The sequence below is a fragment of the Otolemur garnettii genome, unplaced genomic scaffold (assembly GCF_000181295.1).
Source record: "Otolemur garnettii isolate 467f Iridium unplaced genomic scaffold, OtoGar3 scaffold00018, whole genome shotgun sequence".
Taxonomy (NCBI): Eukaryota; Metazoa; Chordata; class Mammalia; order Primates; family Galagidae; genus Otolemur; species Otolemur garnettii.
In genome coordinates, this window is record NW_003852413.1 from 21,550,138 (window position 1) to 21,566,382 (window position 16,245).

The window sequence follows — 16,245 nt, forward strand, 5'->3', positions numbered from 1 at the left end:
ACACACACACACATATATATATATATATATATGTTTAAACACACACACACATATATATTCTCCTAGCTATAGCAATAGCTGCCTTCTCCTTCTAGGGTAACCCCTAGGCTACACCTCAGGACCAAGGCCACACCCTCCCAGTCCCACTCTCTGTCCTGGTTTAGTACTCCCCCCAAACACAATTCCAAATCTCAGCACCAGGACTTGAGTCAGCCCGACATTAATCCAGCTCCAACCTTACCATCATTCTCAATCATCAGCCACGTTAACTTGCACTACCCCCAAATATAAGCCTTCTTGCTCCCAAACCCAGCCAGTCACTGTCAGCAGTTCCATGACAGCTTTAGCATCAGTCAGGGTCAACAACTTCTGCTTGGATCCTAGCCACAGCTACAAACCCTTGCCCTTGGCCAGCTCCAAAGTCCAGCCCTAAGCCCTGCAAAACCTTAACCCTGGTCTTGGCCACCATACTACACTCATCCCCACCCCTAGCCTCAAACCCAGGTGCCAACTCCTGCTTGGATTCTAGTCCCAAATCGTACCTGCCTGACTCCATCCTTGCCTCTTTCTGAGCCCAACCCCAGCTGCGGGCACGCGCGGCAGCCTCTAAGCTGCATTGCGGAGCGCGGGGGAGAGGCAGGAAAAGATGGGAGCGAGCGGGCACGCGCCAGCCGGGAAGGACCCGCGACCACCCAAGCCGCAATGCGGAGAGCGCCCACCCAGCAGGCTCTGGACGCCTGGGTCCGACCCCACTTGCCCCAGATCCCAGCACTCACAGTAGCCCCAGCCCCAGGCTCCTGAAACCGCGGCGAGCAGAATGCAAAAGAGCTGGAGAGGCATCATGCAGGGCGGACGGTCCCGGCGGCCGCCTCCCTGTGCCGGGCTCCGGCTAGGGCTCCAGTTCTGGTCGGGCTCCCAGTCCTCCTCCTGGGTTTTTCAGCAGACCTCTGAGTCTCCTCCTTACCCACCCCTCCCTTCCTTTCTCCCCCAACCCTTCCCTTCTCTCTCTCTCTCTCTCCTCTCTCTCTCCTTTCTGTCGTTCCTGGTGCTCCGCTCTTCTCTCTCTCCTCTCCTTTCCTTTCCACCCTCTCTCCTCTCACCTCCCCCCTTCTCCAGCCTCTCCTTGCACGCGCGAGTTTCCGGGACCCCGCGCAAGCGCGCGCTTCAGCCCTACTGCGAAAGGGCGGGGGCAGAGAGCCTCTAGCCACCAAGAAATACTCAAGTAACCCAAGGCGGGCAGGGTCTCGGGCCACAGGGTGAGAAAAGGGAAGTAAGGGGAGAAAGGTCCTGAAAAAACCAAGAAAATGGAGGGGAGTGGGGAACCTCGAGAGGGAATGTAAGTAGAAGAACCTAACATTTTCTGAAGCCAAATTATGTTCCAGGTGTGCTGGACACTCTGTTAATACTGTGAATTCAGCATTTTTTCCATAATTCACTTTGCAGGTGAAAAACCTGATGGTCAGAGAGGAAAAAAAAAAACACACCTCAAGATCACAGAGCAAATAAAAATATTCCAAAATCTATTCTTTTTCCACTGGTAGGGTAAAGAGATATTCTTTGGGGGGAGGTGGACTGGGAAAGTGTGCCGCACAGACCCTAATCTCCACTTCTTTTGGCCCCTCTCCCCGCCCCTTCCTTCCTGTCCCACTAGCTGTTTAACTTCTACCCCCTGCTGCTATACCTCGGAAACCTGTGTTGCCAGAGATGGGGACCGAGCCCACAGAGCAGGTGGGAGTGGGGGCAGGGAGGGAGAGGAGGGTTACAGAGACGGAAGGGAAGGGGAAATGATGGGATGGTAACAGGCCTCTACCATCCTATGACCCATGCAGTATTTCTGGAGCTATCTTGGGCTTAGAGGAAGGGCTAGTTGAACCTAGAAGTCTAAGGTCCGACTCAGCTCAGAAAACCTGAGCTCCAACCCTTGAGACCTCCTTGGCATGAGTGGTTCAGTCCATCTTTCCTGGAGGTAGAGGTATGGTGGGGAGGGAAGGGAAAGGAGACAAGCCCTCTCCTGACCATTCTTGGAACCCAGTACCCAGGTCCGAGGCAAAGCCTACATATGGGCGTCTGTCCAGGAGAGGGCGCTACAAAGGGAAGGGAAGCTCTAAGATTTATTAATAATATAAACTCTTGGCCTTTGGAGAACACCTGCGCCTCATCCATTATCTTCCACATTTCAAACAATCCTCAAGAAAGCCTTGCCAGGTGGACTGGTGAGGACGTCCAATCTCAAGGTGCTCAAGGTGACCCAGGAATCTGGGCAGGAGGGATGCAAGGGAAGCCAAGTCCTGCTGAGTCTGTAGAAGAGTTTGTCTTCTCCCCTGGTACTGTTATACCTGCTCACACAGGAGCTCCCAGCCTGGAAGGCATGTGTGGGAAGGAGAGGTGTGTGGGAAGATCTCATAAGGTCTCTCTTATTTTGATCTTCCCAGGTTTTTTGGGGTTCCTACTCTGGGGATGATGAGGAGGCATACTCAGCTGAGCCACTGCCTGAGCTCTGCTACAAGGCTGATGTCCAGGCCTTCAGCCGGGCCTTCCAACCTAGTGTCTCCCTGATCGTGGCTGTACTGGGTCTGGCCGGCAATGGCCTAGTCCTGGCCACCCACCTGGCAGCTCGACGTGCACGTTCGCCCACCTCTGCCCACCTGCTCCAGCTGGCCCTGGCTGACCTCCTACTAGCACTGACCCTGCCCTTTGCAGCAGCAGGGGCTCTTCAAGGCTGGAGTCTGGGAAGTGCCACCTGCCGGGCCATCTCCAGCCTCTACTCAGCCTCCTTCCACGCCGGCTTCCTCTTTCTGGCCTGTATCAGCGCCGACCGCTACGTGGCTATCGTCCGAGCGCTCCCAGCAGGCCCAAGGCCCTCCACGCCCGGGCGTGCACACTTGGTCTCGGTGATCGTGTGGCTGTTGTCGCTGCTCCTGGCGCTGCCCGCGCTCCTCTTCAGTCGGGACGGGCAGAGGGATGGCCAGAGACGCTGTCGCCTCGTCTTCCCCGAGGGCCTCACGCAGACTGTGAAGGGGACGAGCGCTGTGGCACAAGTGGTCCTGGGCTTCGCGCTGCCGTTGGGCGTCATGGCAGCCTGCTACGCGCTCTTGGGCCGCACGCTGTTGGCCGCCAGGGGGCCCGAGCGCCGGCGTGCGCTGCGCGTCGTGGTGGCCCTGGTGGCAGCCTTCGTGGTACTGCAACTGCCCTACAGCCTCGCCCTGCTGCTGGATACCGCGGATCTACTGGCTGCCCGCGAGCGCAGCTGCCCTGCCAGCAAGCGCAAGGATCTGGCACTGCTGGTGACCAGCGGCTTGGCCCTAGCCCGCTGCGGCCTCAATCCCGTGCTCTACGCCTTTCTGGGCCTGCGCTTCCGCCAAGACCTGCGGAGACTGCTACGGGATGGGGGCTGCAGCTCAGGGCCTCATCCCCGTGGCGGCTGCCCCCGCCGGCCCCGCCTTTCTTCCTGCTCAGCTCCCACTGAGACTCACAGTCTTTCCTGGGACAACTAGGGCTGCCAATCTAGAGGAGGGGGCGTGGTGAGGAAATGATTTCGGGAGGATAGTGGAGAAGGAGAATGGGGGGTGAGGGCGGGGGAAACTGAGAAAGGTAGGGACCTAAAGGAATTGCTTCTGTGCCTTGCCACATTAAATTGATAACATGGAAGTAAGATGCAACCCAACTGTTACTATTTTTGTATCACCGACTTGGAAATGATTTGTTGCAGGGCAGAGCTAGTGGATTAACCCACCTCCCACTTGGCCCACTAGCTCCGATCGGAATGCGCTGAGGGGCTGGGCGGGGGGGTGGTGGTGGTGGGGGTAGTGGAGGATGGGGGCACTAAGTCTGCTAAAGCTCTAGCCGCTGACAGTCCTTCTACCTTCACCCAGTCTCTGCCAAGAAATCTGCCAGGCAAGGAGGGGCGGAGGTTCCTCTAGAAATAGTGTAAGGAAGAGCTTTCTAACAACCAGAGCGCTATCCAGTAATGGCTGCCTTAGCGAGTACCGAGTTCCTGGCTTCTGGAATGTTCAAACTTTGGGGGACTCTCTGTATTTTTGTGTGGTGTAGAGGTATAAGAAGGGGTAGGGACAGGAGTTCCCGGATTGGGTGGGAGTTTTCATTAGATTACCACTTTACAATCCTTTCTAAGGTCCTGTGAAGGAAAGAAAAAAATGTAATTTTAAAAATTGAGTTGTAGTGTTTCACCTTGGGGAAAAACAAAAGAGGGAATTGCAGTTTCCAAATTATCAAAAAGTAATTATAATGGGCGTGGCGGGGGTGAAGAATAAGGGGACTGGGTCAGAGGAAATGCCCTGAGCTGATCGGAAACACAGAAGGAGAAGAGAGCATATGGTTGTGGCGTCTCCTTTCCTAGGAAATCTCTGCACAGGCCACTGTCATCTGGAGAGAGGGCACAGCCAAGATGGTCTCTAGAGACAGTCACATTGATTCCTGGTCTTTGTGTTACACAGTTGTAACGGGCAGTGTTCATATGTGACAATTCTCGCAGTTTAATATCCGGTCAGCAAAGCTTGTCCCCACCGTTCTAGCCGGGGAGTCTAGGAGCTGGAAAGGAGGGGCGTGGCCACAAGGTCTCAAGGGAGGTGCTGCCTGACAGCGCCGCCCCGCCCCGCCTAGTCCAGGCTAGCAGAGCTTCCCAGAGCCGTGGGCAACTGAGACCGGGAGCCACAGTCTCTAGGGGCCAAGATCCAGTGAAGGCCGCAGACAGCGCCGATCCCTAAGAGTCCCGCACGCCAACCACTGGAGGCCGACCTGGAAGCCTCCACCAGAGACCGCGGGAATCGCTGCTGAGTCAGCAACGCGCGCGCTCGCGAGCGCGCGTCTGCTATCCGCGCTGCCCCTCCTTGACCGCCTAGCGCCTAGGTTAACCCCTTCTTATACAGAACCGCTGGATATTCTCCCCGAGAAGCCTCTACTCTATTCCGAGACCACAGAATTCCCTAGAATCCCAAGACACCATCCCCACCTGAGTTCGGTGATCTTGTGCACTCTAAATTCGATTTTATTTCCAGCCCAGGTCTGTGGCTTCACGGCGGAGTCCCTGCCTCAACTTCTTCAATTCAAAAAAGAGGTGACTCAGTCCGAGGGACTAGCTTCCTTCACCCTAGGGGTGGAGGACCTGGTCTAGAGCTGTGCTCGGCTCAGGTCTGGACATCCTCTCCGTAGCTAAGGCTCTTTCTGAGGGACCCTGAGATGAGATAAGGGTCACAAGGCAGCGGATGGACTTTCCAAGCCCTGTACCTTCCTTTCTCCAAAACTCCTTTTCAAGATGATTTTTAATTTGTTGGTCGGTGAGCCAAGAGTTAAAACAAGAGCATGAAGGCGGGCTTCCGTGACGTCACTAGCACCCCTGGTCCGACCTCAGAGACTGGGGCGTGGCTAACATCGCAAGGTCCTCTCCCTCCCTATTCCCCCGTCCCTCCCCGCTGTCACCAAGCCAGGGGCACATGATGCAACCCACCGCGATTTCAGTTGTTTGATTGGTGGCGGCGCCAGGAGCCAGGAACAGGGATTGGGCAGAAGAAGCTGTGACGAAACCTGGACCCTGCCTTGTAAAGAAGGGAGGAGAGAAAGAAGGAGGAAGGGGGGGCCTCCGAGAGGGAGGGGGCTGGGGAGGCGGGGTCCCAGCTCTGTGCTCGCGCCCCCAGCGCGCCAGTCCGGGGGCTGCAGGGAGCGCAGCGCGCGCGCCCCGGGCCCCGGCCACCGGACGCCGTACCGGACACGACCCTCCCTGGAGCTTGGACAACTGCCCACCTCGGACACTGCACCGGACACTGCCCCCCACAGGGCTGGACACTACGACGGACACTACTTCCCAGCTCCGGACATTACTCCCTCCTTTACCCCGGCCCTGGACGATTTTCCGCCTCCCCCTTCGGGGGGCCCAGACACTGAGCCCCCCTTAGACTCTGGTTAACTTCCCCTTGCACCCCAGCGCCAGACATTGCCTCCTCCTTGTGCCCCTCTCCTTCTTCCTTCTCCCACCTCATCTTTCCCCTCCTCGAGTGGGAGCTGCACCGGTTTCTCCGACCCCCTGCTGCTTGGCCACGGCTGCCCGCGCCCCCATCTCCCGGCTCCTCGCCCGGATGCCTCTCCCCGGGGGATTGTGGTGGCTCCTCTGCTGCCGTCGAGGCTTCACTCTTCTGCATCGGGACTACGGGGACGGAGAGCTTAGCGGGGACGGGGAGGAGGACGAGGACGAGGAGACCTTTGAGCTACGAACCCCGAGTCCAGCGGGCGGCGGGAGGGTAAGTCCCTGGGGGTTTGGAGCCTGGTCTCAGTCCCTCTCACTATAACCTGCCCTCACGCGGGATCCCTCTCCAGACTAGCAAAACGCCGCGCGCTTGGCAAACGGGGGACGTCGGGGAGGTTTCTGCCTGGGAGCCAAAGCCCCTGGGACTTCAAGGAGCTGAAGCCCTACTCTGGATGTGCCTGTGGGCCTCGCGCCGCACGCTGGGCGCTGTCCACCTGCTGGGGGCCCTGAGGCAGGGGAGGCGTCACGCGTGGCCCGACCTGGCCCTGCCTCTCCCTTCCCTGCCGGGCTCGCGTCCCATCCCGTCTCCTTCCGCCTCCGCCAGCGCCAAGGAATGTGGTGAGGCCGGCTGGGCAGCTCGAACGCCTGGGTCCCCTGCGCTCCCAATTCGTGAGCGCTGGAGCCAAATGCGGGAGCTCCTGCTGCGAGGACCTGGTCCAGGGGGTGAAGGCATCCTAGAATTGGGGTCTGCAGTGGGGACCCCACGGAGAGGGAGCTTGGGGCCATGGCTCTTTGAGGACCCCTCGTCGTTACCCTGCCACTCAAGACAGAACTCTTGGTCTTCCCGGGTGAGGCTCCTGGGAAATCCCTGAGGGATGATGAGGGACACATGGTTACCTGGTTTTATTGAACCTACCCATGGAGAAACCAAGGCACAGTTGGTGTGAGAGACCTCTTCCCCTAGCATCTCCTCCCTCACGCCCCTGCACACTGGCGACCAGACTCCTGTGTGCTGTGACCAGGGTCAGGCTCCCATCTCCCTCCCCAGGGGTCTCCAGCAGGCCCTGTGGCTCCATGCCCGGGTGGGGCGGGCTGAGAGCCGCTGGGGCTCTGGCCAGCACCTGGCGGAGGCGGAGGGTGGATAAATATAGAGGGGGAGAGGGAGGGAGAGAAGCAGAAGACTGCGATTAGGGGAGTTAGTCTAAAAGGGTGGTCAGTACCTGCCCCCATGGTGGTGGGGCTGAGAGCCCATACACAGACTCTCCAGAAAATAGGTGAATGCTCACCTAGGGAAGGCTCAGGACCCCAACATCCTCAAGCTGCCAACTTAGCCAGAGTCGCTCTGTCAACCAGGCCATTGCCTCCCTCCACCTCCACCCCCTCCTTAGAGCATGGGGACAGGTGTCCCTGGTCCCCCTCCCCCACCTTCCTCTCCCAGCTCTAGCAGTCTGGGCACAATATGAGGATGGCATGACTCCTGCCTAGCTGGCCTCTCGGTTGGGTTTGTGGCCTCTCTCAGACCCCAGTCTACAATTGAGGTTGGGGGTGCGGGGTGGAGAAGGGTATTGGGGGAAGGGCAAAACTTGAACTACACCTGCCTTCTGAGTGTGTGCCATTCCACAGTCTGGCCTGCCCTTTCTGAGCCCCAGCAAAGAGGTAGGGGCTCTGTTTAACCCTTAAGTCTCAGAGGTGTCTATGGTAGAACCTAAGAAGCTCATGGAGAAGCCCCACACCGAAAGGATTCCTTTTCCCTTCATTCACCTTTGTGGCCACCACCTGGGCTCTCCTGGCCAAGGAGACAGAGTGGATGAAGGGAAAATGAAGAGGAAGGGGTGACTTTGTTGGAGCCTGCCAGAACCAGAAGGGGCTTCATTCACCTCTCTGGTTTCAAAGACCGGGAAACTAAGGCTCAGAGAAGGGAGGAGACTTGCCTAAGTTTCCATAGTGAGTTAGTGATGAGGCTGATATTAGAACCCAGGTCTCCTGACTCCCTGGCCAGTGCTCTTTCAACCCTACACCACCCCGGTTGTATTTTTAAAGAATAGCAAAGATAGTGATCCTTGACTTCTTTGCTCCTGCTATTCTGTAGAGCTTGCTCTATAGAGACTGGAGGGATAAGTGAGCCTCTCCCAGGGGGATTGTGGTGTCTCAATCACGACCCCACTCATTGACTCCTTCCAAATCCTCAGAGCAGTGCTGTCCCCAGGGCAGACGAAAAGGAACATAAGAGGTGGAGGGCTCAGATCCTGAGGGTTTGCCTGTCTATTTCCCCAGGGTCCCCTGGACGTAACACTGTCTCAGCCTGTGAGGAGCGGTCCCATCTCTGACAGGTGAGTTACTTTGGCGACCCCAGCCATTTCCCGAGACCCCCATCCTCGCTGTCTTTCCTCCCGGGGTTGTGCAATAAGGGAGAGGCCCTGCACCGGACGCTGTGGTTTGGCCGGGGTCCCGCGGGGCGGTCCGGCCGGGGGCGCAGGGAGAAAGGGGGGGTCCGGGCTATTTCTAGTGCGAGGTCAGAACGGCCCCGCGGTTCCCACAGCCGGGGGGAAGGGTGCCCAGCTTGGGAGCCAGTTCTGGCAGTCTGGGGAGCCCCTACTGAAGAGCCCCCTGGAGGTGGAGTGGAGGCCCCACAGCCTGGTCCAACCCTCCCCTCCGGCCCAGGCTGCATAGTTGGGAGGAAACCTGGAGCCTTATTCCCGAGAAGGGGCTGCCTGAGGACGACCCGGACGTAGTTGTGAAAGGTAGGGACCCTCTCAACGCACCCTGGAGGCCCCAATCCCAACCCTCCGGGGGATAATGTCGCCTCCAGCTGATGCCGCTTCTCCTTCCACCCTCCCCACAGGCTGGCTATACCGTGAGCCCCGCGGAGGGAGTACGCGACCCTGGCTGCCCCCACGCCGGGCCTGGTTCCTGCTTACGAGGGACTCCCTGGACCAGTTCAGCAACAGTGGGAAGGGAGCACGGCGACTCGGGAGCCTGGTGCTTACCAGCCTGTGCTCGGTAACCGGCCCAGAGCGCAGGCCCAAGGAGACTGGTGAGATCGGGTACAGATTCTCCTATGGTCAAGGGCAGGGACCCTAGCCTGCCCTGATTGCCCTCTGCGGCCTCTCCTTCCCCCAGGTCTGTGGTCAGTGACTGTGTCTGGCCGGAAGCATAGCGTTCGCCTCTGCACCCCTCGCCAGGCAGAGGCAGAACGCTGGGGGGTGGCACTGCGGGAAGTGATCGCCTCCAAGGCTCCACTGGAGACCCCCACCCAGCTACTGCTCAGGGACATACAGGTGAGAGAGAAGACTCCTGCGGAGAACCAGGAAAGTGGTGGACATAAAAGCTTTCTGGACTTATGGGAAGTTCCCTTCTACATCATGGTGACCCTCTGCCTGGTCTCTAGGAGAGTTGTGGGGACCCAGAGGCTGTGGCCCTCATTTACCGGCGGAATCCGATTCTGAGGCACACCACTGGAGCCTTGTATGCCCCACTTCTGCCCCTGCCCTATGGAGTCAGTGCCCCAGGTGAGTGGGCCTATGCCCCAAATCTCCTGAATGAGACAGGGGTAGATCAGAGGTAAGAATTTGAAACCCTTAACTGGCAGGGACCTGAGAGTCCTCAAGGGGCCTACTAGCTCCTCACTTTTCAAGGGATGAGGGTAAAACCTTGATCACCTTCTCTATGGGTCTTATTTTGACCACTGATGTTCCTTCAGGAGTTGGTTTTTATCTTGTTTGTTTGTTCTTTTTATTTATTTATTTATTTTGAGACAGAGTCTCACTATGTCTCCTTCGTAGAGTGCTGTGGTGTCACAGCTCACAGCAACCTCAAACTTCTGGGCTTAAGTGATTCTCTTGCCTCAGCCTCCCAAGTAGCTGGGACTACAGGTGCCCACCACAATGAAGGGCTATTTTTTTGTTGTTGCAGTCGTTTAGCTGGCCCAGCCTGGGTTCAAACCCACCACCTTCAGTGTATGCGGCCAACGCTGTAACCACTGTGCTAAGGGCGCCACGCCAAGCCTTCCTTCAGGAGTTTTTATACTTCCTCTTTTATTTTTTCATAGAAGAGTATACTTTTGAGACTATGTCATATTACCTTTGTAAGTGGTGACTTTGGGAGAATGCGTTGGCCTCATTCAGCCATACTTCAACCTAAATGGCCTAGGTCCTAAAGTTAGAGGATTAAGGGGGGCTGGGAGAACCTTGATTTTCTCACTTCTAATCCAGATTCTTTTGTGGCCCATGGTGATAGCCCCCAGTATCCAGCTACGGAATCTAGAGAGTTGAACTTGTGTCCCTTATTCTGTCCCTCTACCTTACTAACTCAAAATCTAGGCTTAGCAGAATGCAGATGGGAAGTTCCTGGGAGGCAAGGGTTGAGAGTTTGGCTCTATGGGACCATTGTTTTCCCTTGCTCTTCCTGTCGTTCCCATACCTCCCCTCCGTGTCATCCCTTCTCCCCTTATACTCCCTCTGATCTTCCCCTGGTTTGTACCTTCCTCCCAGGGCTCTGTGTCCCTTCTCCAAACCATCCCTCCACCCCTACCCTCCCGCAGGTCCAGGCTATGCACCCTTGCGAGAGGAGGCGGTGAGGCTGTTTCTGGCCCTGCAGGCACTGGAGGGGGCGCGGCGCCCCGGGCCCTTGATGCAGGGTGTGCTCCAAACCTGCCGGGACCTGCCTGCACTCCGGGACGAACTCTTCCTGCAGCTGGCTAAGCAGACCTCGGGGCCCGCAGGGCCTCCAGGGCTCCCAGCTACTCAAGACCCTGCTGCTCTGCGGTATTGGCAGCTCCTCACCTGCATGAGCTGCACCTTCCGGCCTGGGGGAGCCGTACGGGGGCATCTGCTGGGGCATTTGGAGAGGTGAGAGGGAGGGGCAGGAGTAAAACCAAGGCAAAGGAGCTACAGGTTTTCGAGAGAATGACAGGCCTTTGCAAAAAGTTTGGTAGATGAAGAACACAGATCCAGATTACACGCCCAAGGTCAGGGCTGCTGGTACTACACACAGTGCTTTTGTGGGAAATACAAGATCCTATCCCACTTGTAAGCAGCTAACTTACAATAAGGCCCCCCTTTGGGCAGACGAATAATTAAAAGGCTGCTTTGAGTCAGGCTGAGGTAGGGCAGCGCCAGGGTTTTGGAAGCGCAGCAAAGTGGCTGGATTTCAGACTTTAGCGCGAAAAACCAGCAGGAGGTTTTGGAAGAGGGCTGGACAACTGGGAGAGAACTTCCAGAGGGCTTAAAAAGTAATTCAGCCCCATATGGAGACATGAGTTGGGGGGGTGGAGGAGGAAATTCACCAGATAAGCTATAATAGAAGGTGAGAGGGAGAGGAGAGAAGGCTGGCCCTTGGAGCACTGATCCCAGGGTTCCTCCTAACTCAGGACCGAGCAGGCTCTTCCAGACTCGGAACTGGCGGAATATGCGCGCTTCATCCGGAAAGCTCTGGGCCGGACGCGCGGCCGAGAGCTGGTGCCCTCTCTGGCAGAGATTTCTGCGCTCAGCCAACGGCAGGAGCTGTTGTGCACCGTGCACTGTCCTGGGGCTGGTGCCTGCCCTGTGGCCATCGACTCCCACACCACAGTGGGGGAGGTGAGGACACAGAAAGGACCCCCAGAACCCTTTCCAGCTTCTTACGCTTGGCTTTCCCGGCTCCTGGGCCCTAGGTTTGCCCGGAGTCTCATATTTCGGTAAGGCAGGGAGTGGTGGTGACAGGACTGAGACTCCTTCCAGGTGGATCAGCCCCTCCCAGAATCCTGCCAATACCCCTGGGTGGTCTGATTCCCTCTCTCCCCGCCCCCCCCCATGTAGGTGGCTCGAGAACTGGTGGGACGGCTGGGCTTGGCGCGGAGCCGCAACACTTTCGCACTGTATGAGCAGCGAGGGGTCCAGGAGAGAGCCCTGGCTGGGGGTACCCTCGTGGCTGACGTGCTCACCAGGTTTGAGAAGTAAATGTCCAGCCCCAGCCCTACTCTCTATTAACCCACCTACTTCTCAGCGTCAGTCGATCACTAAGAAACGTTTATCGAGCTCTTGCCACTTGTGACTTTCTGTCGTTTACAGATGGACCCCTGCCCGCGGGCGGTTTGCATTTACAATCTGGGGACACTTTCGCAGCGCCTTCCGCCCAGACCCCGCCCCCAACCCATGGCCCCGCCCCATCTCAAACTGTGGGCTTGTGGCTACCTAGCTTCTACATTGCGTCGCGCCCTTTTCTCTTCTGCAGTTTGGCTGTGCAAGAAGCTGGGCTAGAGGACTCTCCAGACTCTGGGTGGAGACTGTGCCTGCGTCTTCATGGACCTCTGCACCCTGAGGGGCTGTCCCCAGACGGTCACGAATTGCCTTTCCTCTTCGAGCAGGTGAGGACCTCCGGCGTTCACGCCTTCAACCCCAAGCCTAAATCTCTCCTTTTCTGGGCCATCTCATTTGATCATTAGGCGACCCCACCGAGGCTTTACTCGAATCTAGACATCTCCTCACGTTCCAAACCTCAAGGTGTTTTCGCTACGGCAAAGCTCCGGCTCCCGCACTAACCCTACGCCTCCCCTGTAGGCTCATGCTCTGCTGCTGCGGGGCCGACCGCCCCCGCCCGACGACACGTTGAGTGCCCTGGCAGCGCTGCGCCTGCAGAGCCTGCACCGGGACTTCTCCCCGCGAGTGCCCTTGCCCAGCTTGGACCGCCTGCTGCCGCCCCCCGCCCCACCGCAGGAAGACGCGCACCGTCCGGCCCCCAGGCCGGCCCCCTCCGCCGCCCTGCTGGCCGGGGCACTCTGGAGCCCGGGCCTGGCCAAGAGGCGGGCTGAGCCGGGCCGTCGCGGCAGGACCGGCCGCACGGCGGGAAGCACGGCCCGCGAGGGAGGAGGTGGCGCCGGCACGGCGGCTGCTGTGCTGGGCGGCTGGAAACGGCTACGGGGCATGGGCCGAGCTGAGGCCATGGCTGCCTACCTGGCCCTGGCGGCGCAGTGTCCGGGGTTCGGCGCTGCTCGGTATGACGTTCTGGAGCTGAGCACGGTGAGGGGGAGAAGGGAGAAGGGGACTCTGGTGGCCCAAGCCCCACACTTTTGCCCCAGAGACACAGGCCCCCACTGCGGGTCACTTCATTCCCTATATCTAGAACAGCCACCATTTCAAATTCCAGGAGTCACCAGTCTTGGGCCCTCACATCCCTGGAGCCATAGCCACCTCCACTCGCGCTATGACTCATTGGTGGGGGGTTGTTTGTCAGGAAACTCCCTGCTACCTGGCTCACTGCCATCTCCCCCTACCAAAAATAATGCTGCAGGATCTCCACCTTTCACCCTCACTCTGTCTCTTTCTGCAGGAGCCTGGTGGGGGTACTCCTCAGAAACTATGCCTGGGCCTGGGAGCCAAGGCCATGTCCCTCTCCCGGCCTGGTGAGACAGAGCCCATCCACAGTGTCAGCTATGGCCATGTGGCCGCCTGCCAGCTAATGGACCCTCACACCCTGGCGCTGAGGGTGGGAGAGAGTCAACTCCTCCTGCGGAGTCCCCAGGTGAGTGGAAAGAGGGGTTATGGAAGGGGGAGGGAAGGAACGGGCTGTGGAAGGAGGAGGGGAGGGAAGGGATGAGATGAAACATTTGTTGAACACCATGCCTGGGCGATGTACAGCTCTAGGCACTGGGAATCCAGCAGTTATCAAAGACAGTTCAAGGAGCTTACATTAGATGTGGGGAGTCAGACAATTAACAAGGAATCAAAGGCCACAAGGAAAGTGGCAAGAAGTAACAAAAGGGGCCATAGCATTAGATAGTCAGAGAAGTAGTCTCAAAGAGGGTGAAATTTAAAGTAGCCATAGGAAGATCTAGGGGGACAGTCTTCCAGGTAGGGGGAATTGCAAGGCAAAGGCCCGGACATGAAAGTGGCATGTTAGAAGAGCAGAAAGAAGCAAATATGACTGGCACATAGGGAGTGAGGGAGAGAGTGGTGGTGAGGAAGGAAAGGTTGGAGGAACTAGGATCCTGGTAGGGAAATTGGAGCTCTAAAGCCTGGATGGAGGATGAGAAAATAAGATCCCAATGGCCCATGTTTCACACTGACCTCTGCCCTCTCTTAGGTGGAAGAGATCATGCAGCTGGTGAATGCCTACTTGGCCAACCCCTCCCCCGAGAGGCCCTGCAGCAGCCCTTCTCCATGCCAAGACCTGCCAGACGTCTCCCCTCCCAGCCAGCACCCGGGCCTGGATGAGACCCAGGGACAGTCTGGCTGCTTGGGGCAGCTGCAGGACTGAGCCTGCCAAGAGGTCACGACTTCCCTCTTGCCTCTAGCCTGGGCCAGGACCCCTCTGAGATTTGAGGGAAACATGGACCCTTTTGGCCCTGCAGGGACAGGGCACACCCCACACTCAATGGCTGCAGTGGGTGTGGACAATTTTCTAGTTTGTTTCTTAATTTATTTGTAGAAGTGAAGCAAAAAAAAAAAAAATCCTTATTTACACAAACCCTTCCTGTGTGAGTGTTGTCAGTAGAACAAGTTGGAGCCCCATGGTTCTGAGGTCCGCCCCTGGGGACACCCACACTCTGGGCTTTTACCAGCCAGGGAGAGTCTGGACACCACAGAACTCCACCCTCCTTGACCGTCTAGATTTAACCTCTTCCTGGCTAGTAAGCTGCCACAGGGTTGTGAGTAGAGCCAGCAAGAAGGCAATATCTGAAGCTGGCAATTACACTCCCTTCTCCATTGAGTGGAGTAAGCCTCCTGGCATCACTGAGGCTGGAAGGCAGTGAGTCATCAAGGACTGGCATTACCTTGATGTCCAGCTCTGGGCCCTGGTTGGGTCCATCATTGGTGCCTTTGGCTTTGGGCCTAGAACAGAGAGAAGCATAGGGCAGATAACAGACCCAAGGAATCTTCTGGCACAGAAAGAGAATTCAGGATGGGTTCAAGCCCTACTCCTGAATTCTGTCCCTGAACATTAAGTTGGGTTGAATTGGGTTGAGCTCCTGGGATTCTTTTTTTTTTTTTTTTTTTTTGAGACGGAGCCTCTAGCTACCCCCCTGGGTAGAGTGCCATGGCATTACAGCTCACAGCAACCTCCAACTCCTGGGCTCAAGCGAGTCTCCTGCCTCAGCCTCCCAAGTAGCTGGGACCACAGGCGCCTGCCACAGCGCCCGGCCATTTTTTGGTTGCAGCCATCATTGTTGTTTGGCGGGCCCGGGCTGGGGATTCGAACCCGCCACCTTAGGTGTATGTGGCTGGCGCCTTAGCCGCTTGAGCCACAGGCGCTGAGCCGAGCTCCTGGGATTCTGATGGCCCTGGGCACTGGGAATTCAGAGTCCCAGCTGTCCTTACCTGCTAGATGCAGTCGGCCCTCCTTTGGCAGACTCTACCTTGTCTGTCCTGAGTGGAGGGGGCTGAGGCAATGTGGTCCACACTGGGGCTAGAGCTTAGGCACTAAGCAGACAGCAGATTTCAGGAAATTTCTGTGAACTTAACAGAAGAGCTGACTCCAACTAAACAGCCAGGCTCAAGGTGAGGAATGCTAGTGGAAACAGTGGACTGGATATCACCATGTGATAGCAGGGTGGCCTATATTAGAGGAGGTGAAGGCCACCCTGCTATCACATGCCTAGAAATTGGAGGTGCTTTCACCATCCTTATACTTACAGATCAAGCCCTGACTATACTGATAATCAAGCTTTATTACTTTATTATTATACAAGCATATCAAGAGTTAGGGCATGGAAAAGAAGTAGGACCAGTTTATGGACTGAAGATGGACCAGAAAGGTTGTCAGTAACGTTAAGTTGGGCCAGAGGAACCAAGCACAGTGAAGGGGTGTGCCTTTTGTCCAAGAGAGTTGGGAGAGGAAATCACTGCTCCTGGGTGCCCCAGGAGATGTAGTCTGGCTGTGTGGCAGCATGGTATTCATCTATGAGCTCCTGTACAACTTCTCTGGACCTGTCCATCTCATCAAAGTTGTCCTTGAATATGTCCTCCTTGCGAAACTGCTCTAGGAAGGCATCCCGCTTCCTCAGCTTGTCAAACTGCTGGCAGGAACGTTCAAAGAGCTGAAAGAGGTAAAAATCTCCAAAATGGGAGCCAGTGTAGGACACGGGTTAGGAATGGACTAGGGGAAAAAGATGAAGGCAGGCAGCCCAACAGAGTGGCCAGAGAAGACCAGGTGACTAGACTCACCGAGGAGATACTAGTGTGGTTGGCCATCATGAGCCCACTGACTCGATGCGCTGAGGGCAGGTAGGGAGACTTCCTTGACAGGGCCACCTGGATGCTGGCTGGGCCCCAGGGGATGAAGTTGGCCAACTT

The 16,245-nt window shown here is 57.1% G+C and overlaps 4 protein-coding genes and 1 pseudogene across 10 annotated transcripts in view; 3 read left to right on the forward strand and 2 right to left on the reverse strand.

Moving 5' to 3' along the window:
- The window catches only part of CNTNAP1 (contactin associated protein 1), a 15,481-nt gene extending 15,224 nt beyond the window's left edge, over positions 1–257 (reverse strand). Inside the window, exon 1 of the mRNA XM_023511243.1 lies at positions 242–257. Coding sequence (XP_023367011.1) covers positions 242–257 — 16 coding nt within the window. The remainder of the gene's footprint in view (positions 1–241) is intronic.
- A 389-nt stretch (positions 258–646) lies between these two features.
- On the forward strand, positions 647–1,260 carry LOC111724022 (annotated as a pseudogene).
- Positions 1,261–1,700: 440 nt separating this feature from the next.
- On the forward strand, positions 1,701–3,648 carry CCR10 (C-C motif chemokine receptor 10). Its single transcript, XM_012803036.1, has 2 exons — positions 1,701–1,728; positions 2,433–3,648. Exons 1-2 carry the CDS (start codon positions 1,705–1,707, stop codon positions 3,492–3,494), a joined length of 1,086 nt encoding a protein of 361 aa, XP_012658490.1. The 5' UTR covers positions 1,701–1,704; the 3' UTR covers positions 3,495–3,648.
- Positions 3,649–5,607: 1,959 nt separating this feature from the next.
- Positions 5,608–14,419, forward strand: PLEKHH3 (pleckstrin homology, MyTH4 and FERM domain containing H3). Of its 7 annotated transcripts, none has more exons than XR_001161113.1 (14): positions 5,608–6,251; positions 6,328–6,825; positions 8,252–8,307; positions 8,639–8,718; positions 8,820–9,011; positions 9,098–9,255; positions 9,366–9,486; positions 10,518–10,824; positions 11,346–11,553; positions 11,773–11,909; positions 12,188–12,320; positions 12,514–12,947; positions 13,283–13,474; positions 14,036–14,419. XR_001161113.1 is itself a non-coding variant. In XM_012803037.1 (14 exons), the coding sequence occupies exons 1-14, from the start codon at positions 6,090–6,092 to the stop codon at positions 14,207–14,209; spliced, it is 2,877 nt and encodes a 958-aa protein (XP_012658491.1). In that variant the 5' UTR covers positions 5,608–6,089; the 3' UTR covers positions 14,210–14,419. The 7 variants fall into 7 exon arrangements, 2 of the variants coding, with proteins under 2 accessions (XP_012658491.1, XP_003786373.1); XM_012803037.1 differs by having other exon boundaries at positions 12,514–12,972; XR_001161112.1 differs by having other exon boundaries at positions 12,514–13,474.
- Positions 14,420–15,791: 1,372 nt separating this feature from the next.
- Positions 15,792–16,245, reverse strand: part of LOC100954491 (tubulin gamma-2 chain) — a 6,494-nt gene continuing 6,040 nt past the window's right edge. The window contains exons 8-9 of the mRNA XM_003786652.2: positions 16,117–16,242; positions 15,792–15,989 (exon numbers count right to left, since the gene is read on the reverse strand). Of these exons, the coding sequence (XP_003786700.1) occupies positions 15,792–15,989; positions 16,117–16,242 (324 nt within the window). The remainder of the gene's footprint in view (positions 15,990–16,116; positions 16,243–16,245) is intronic.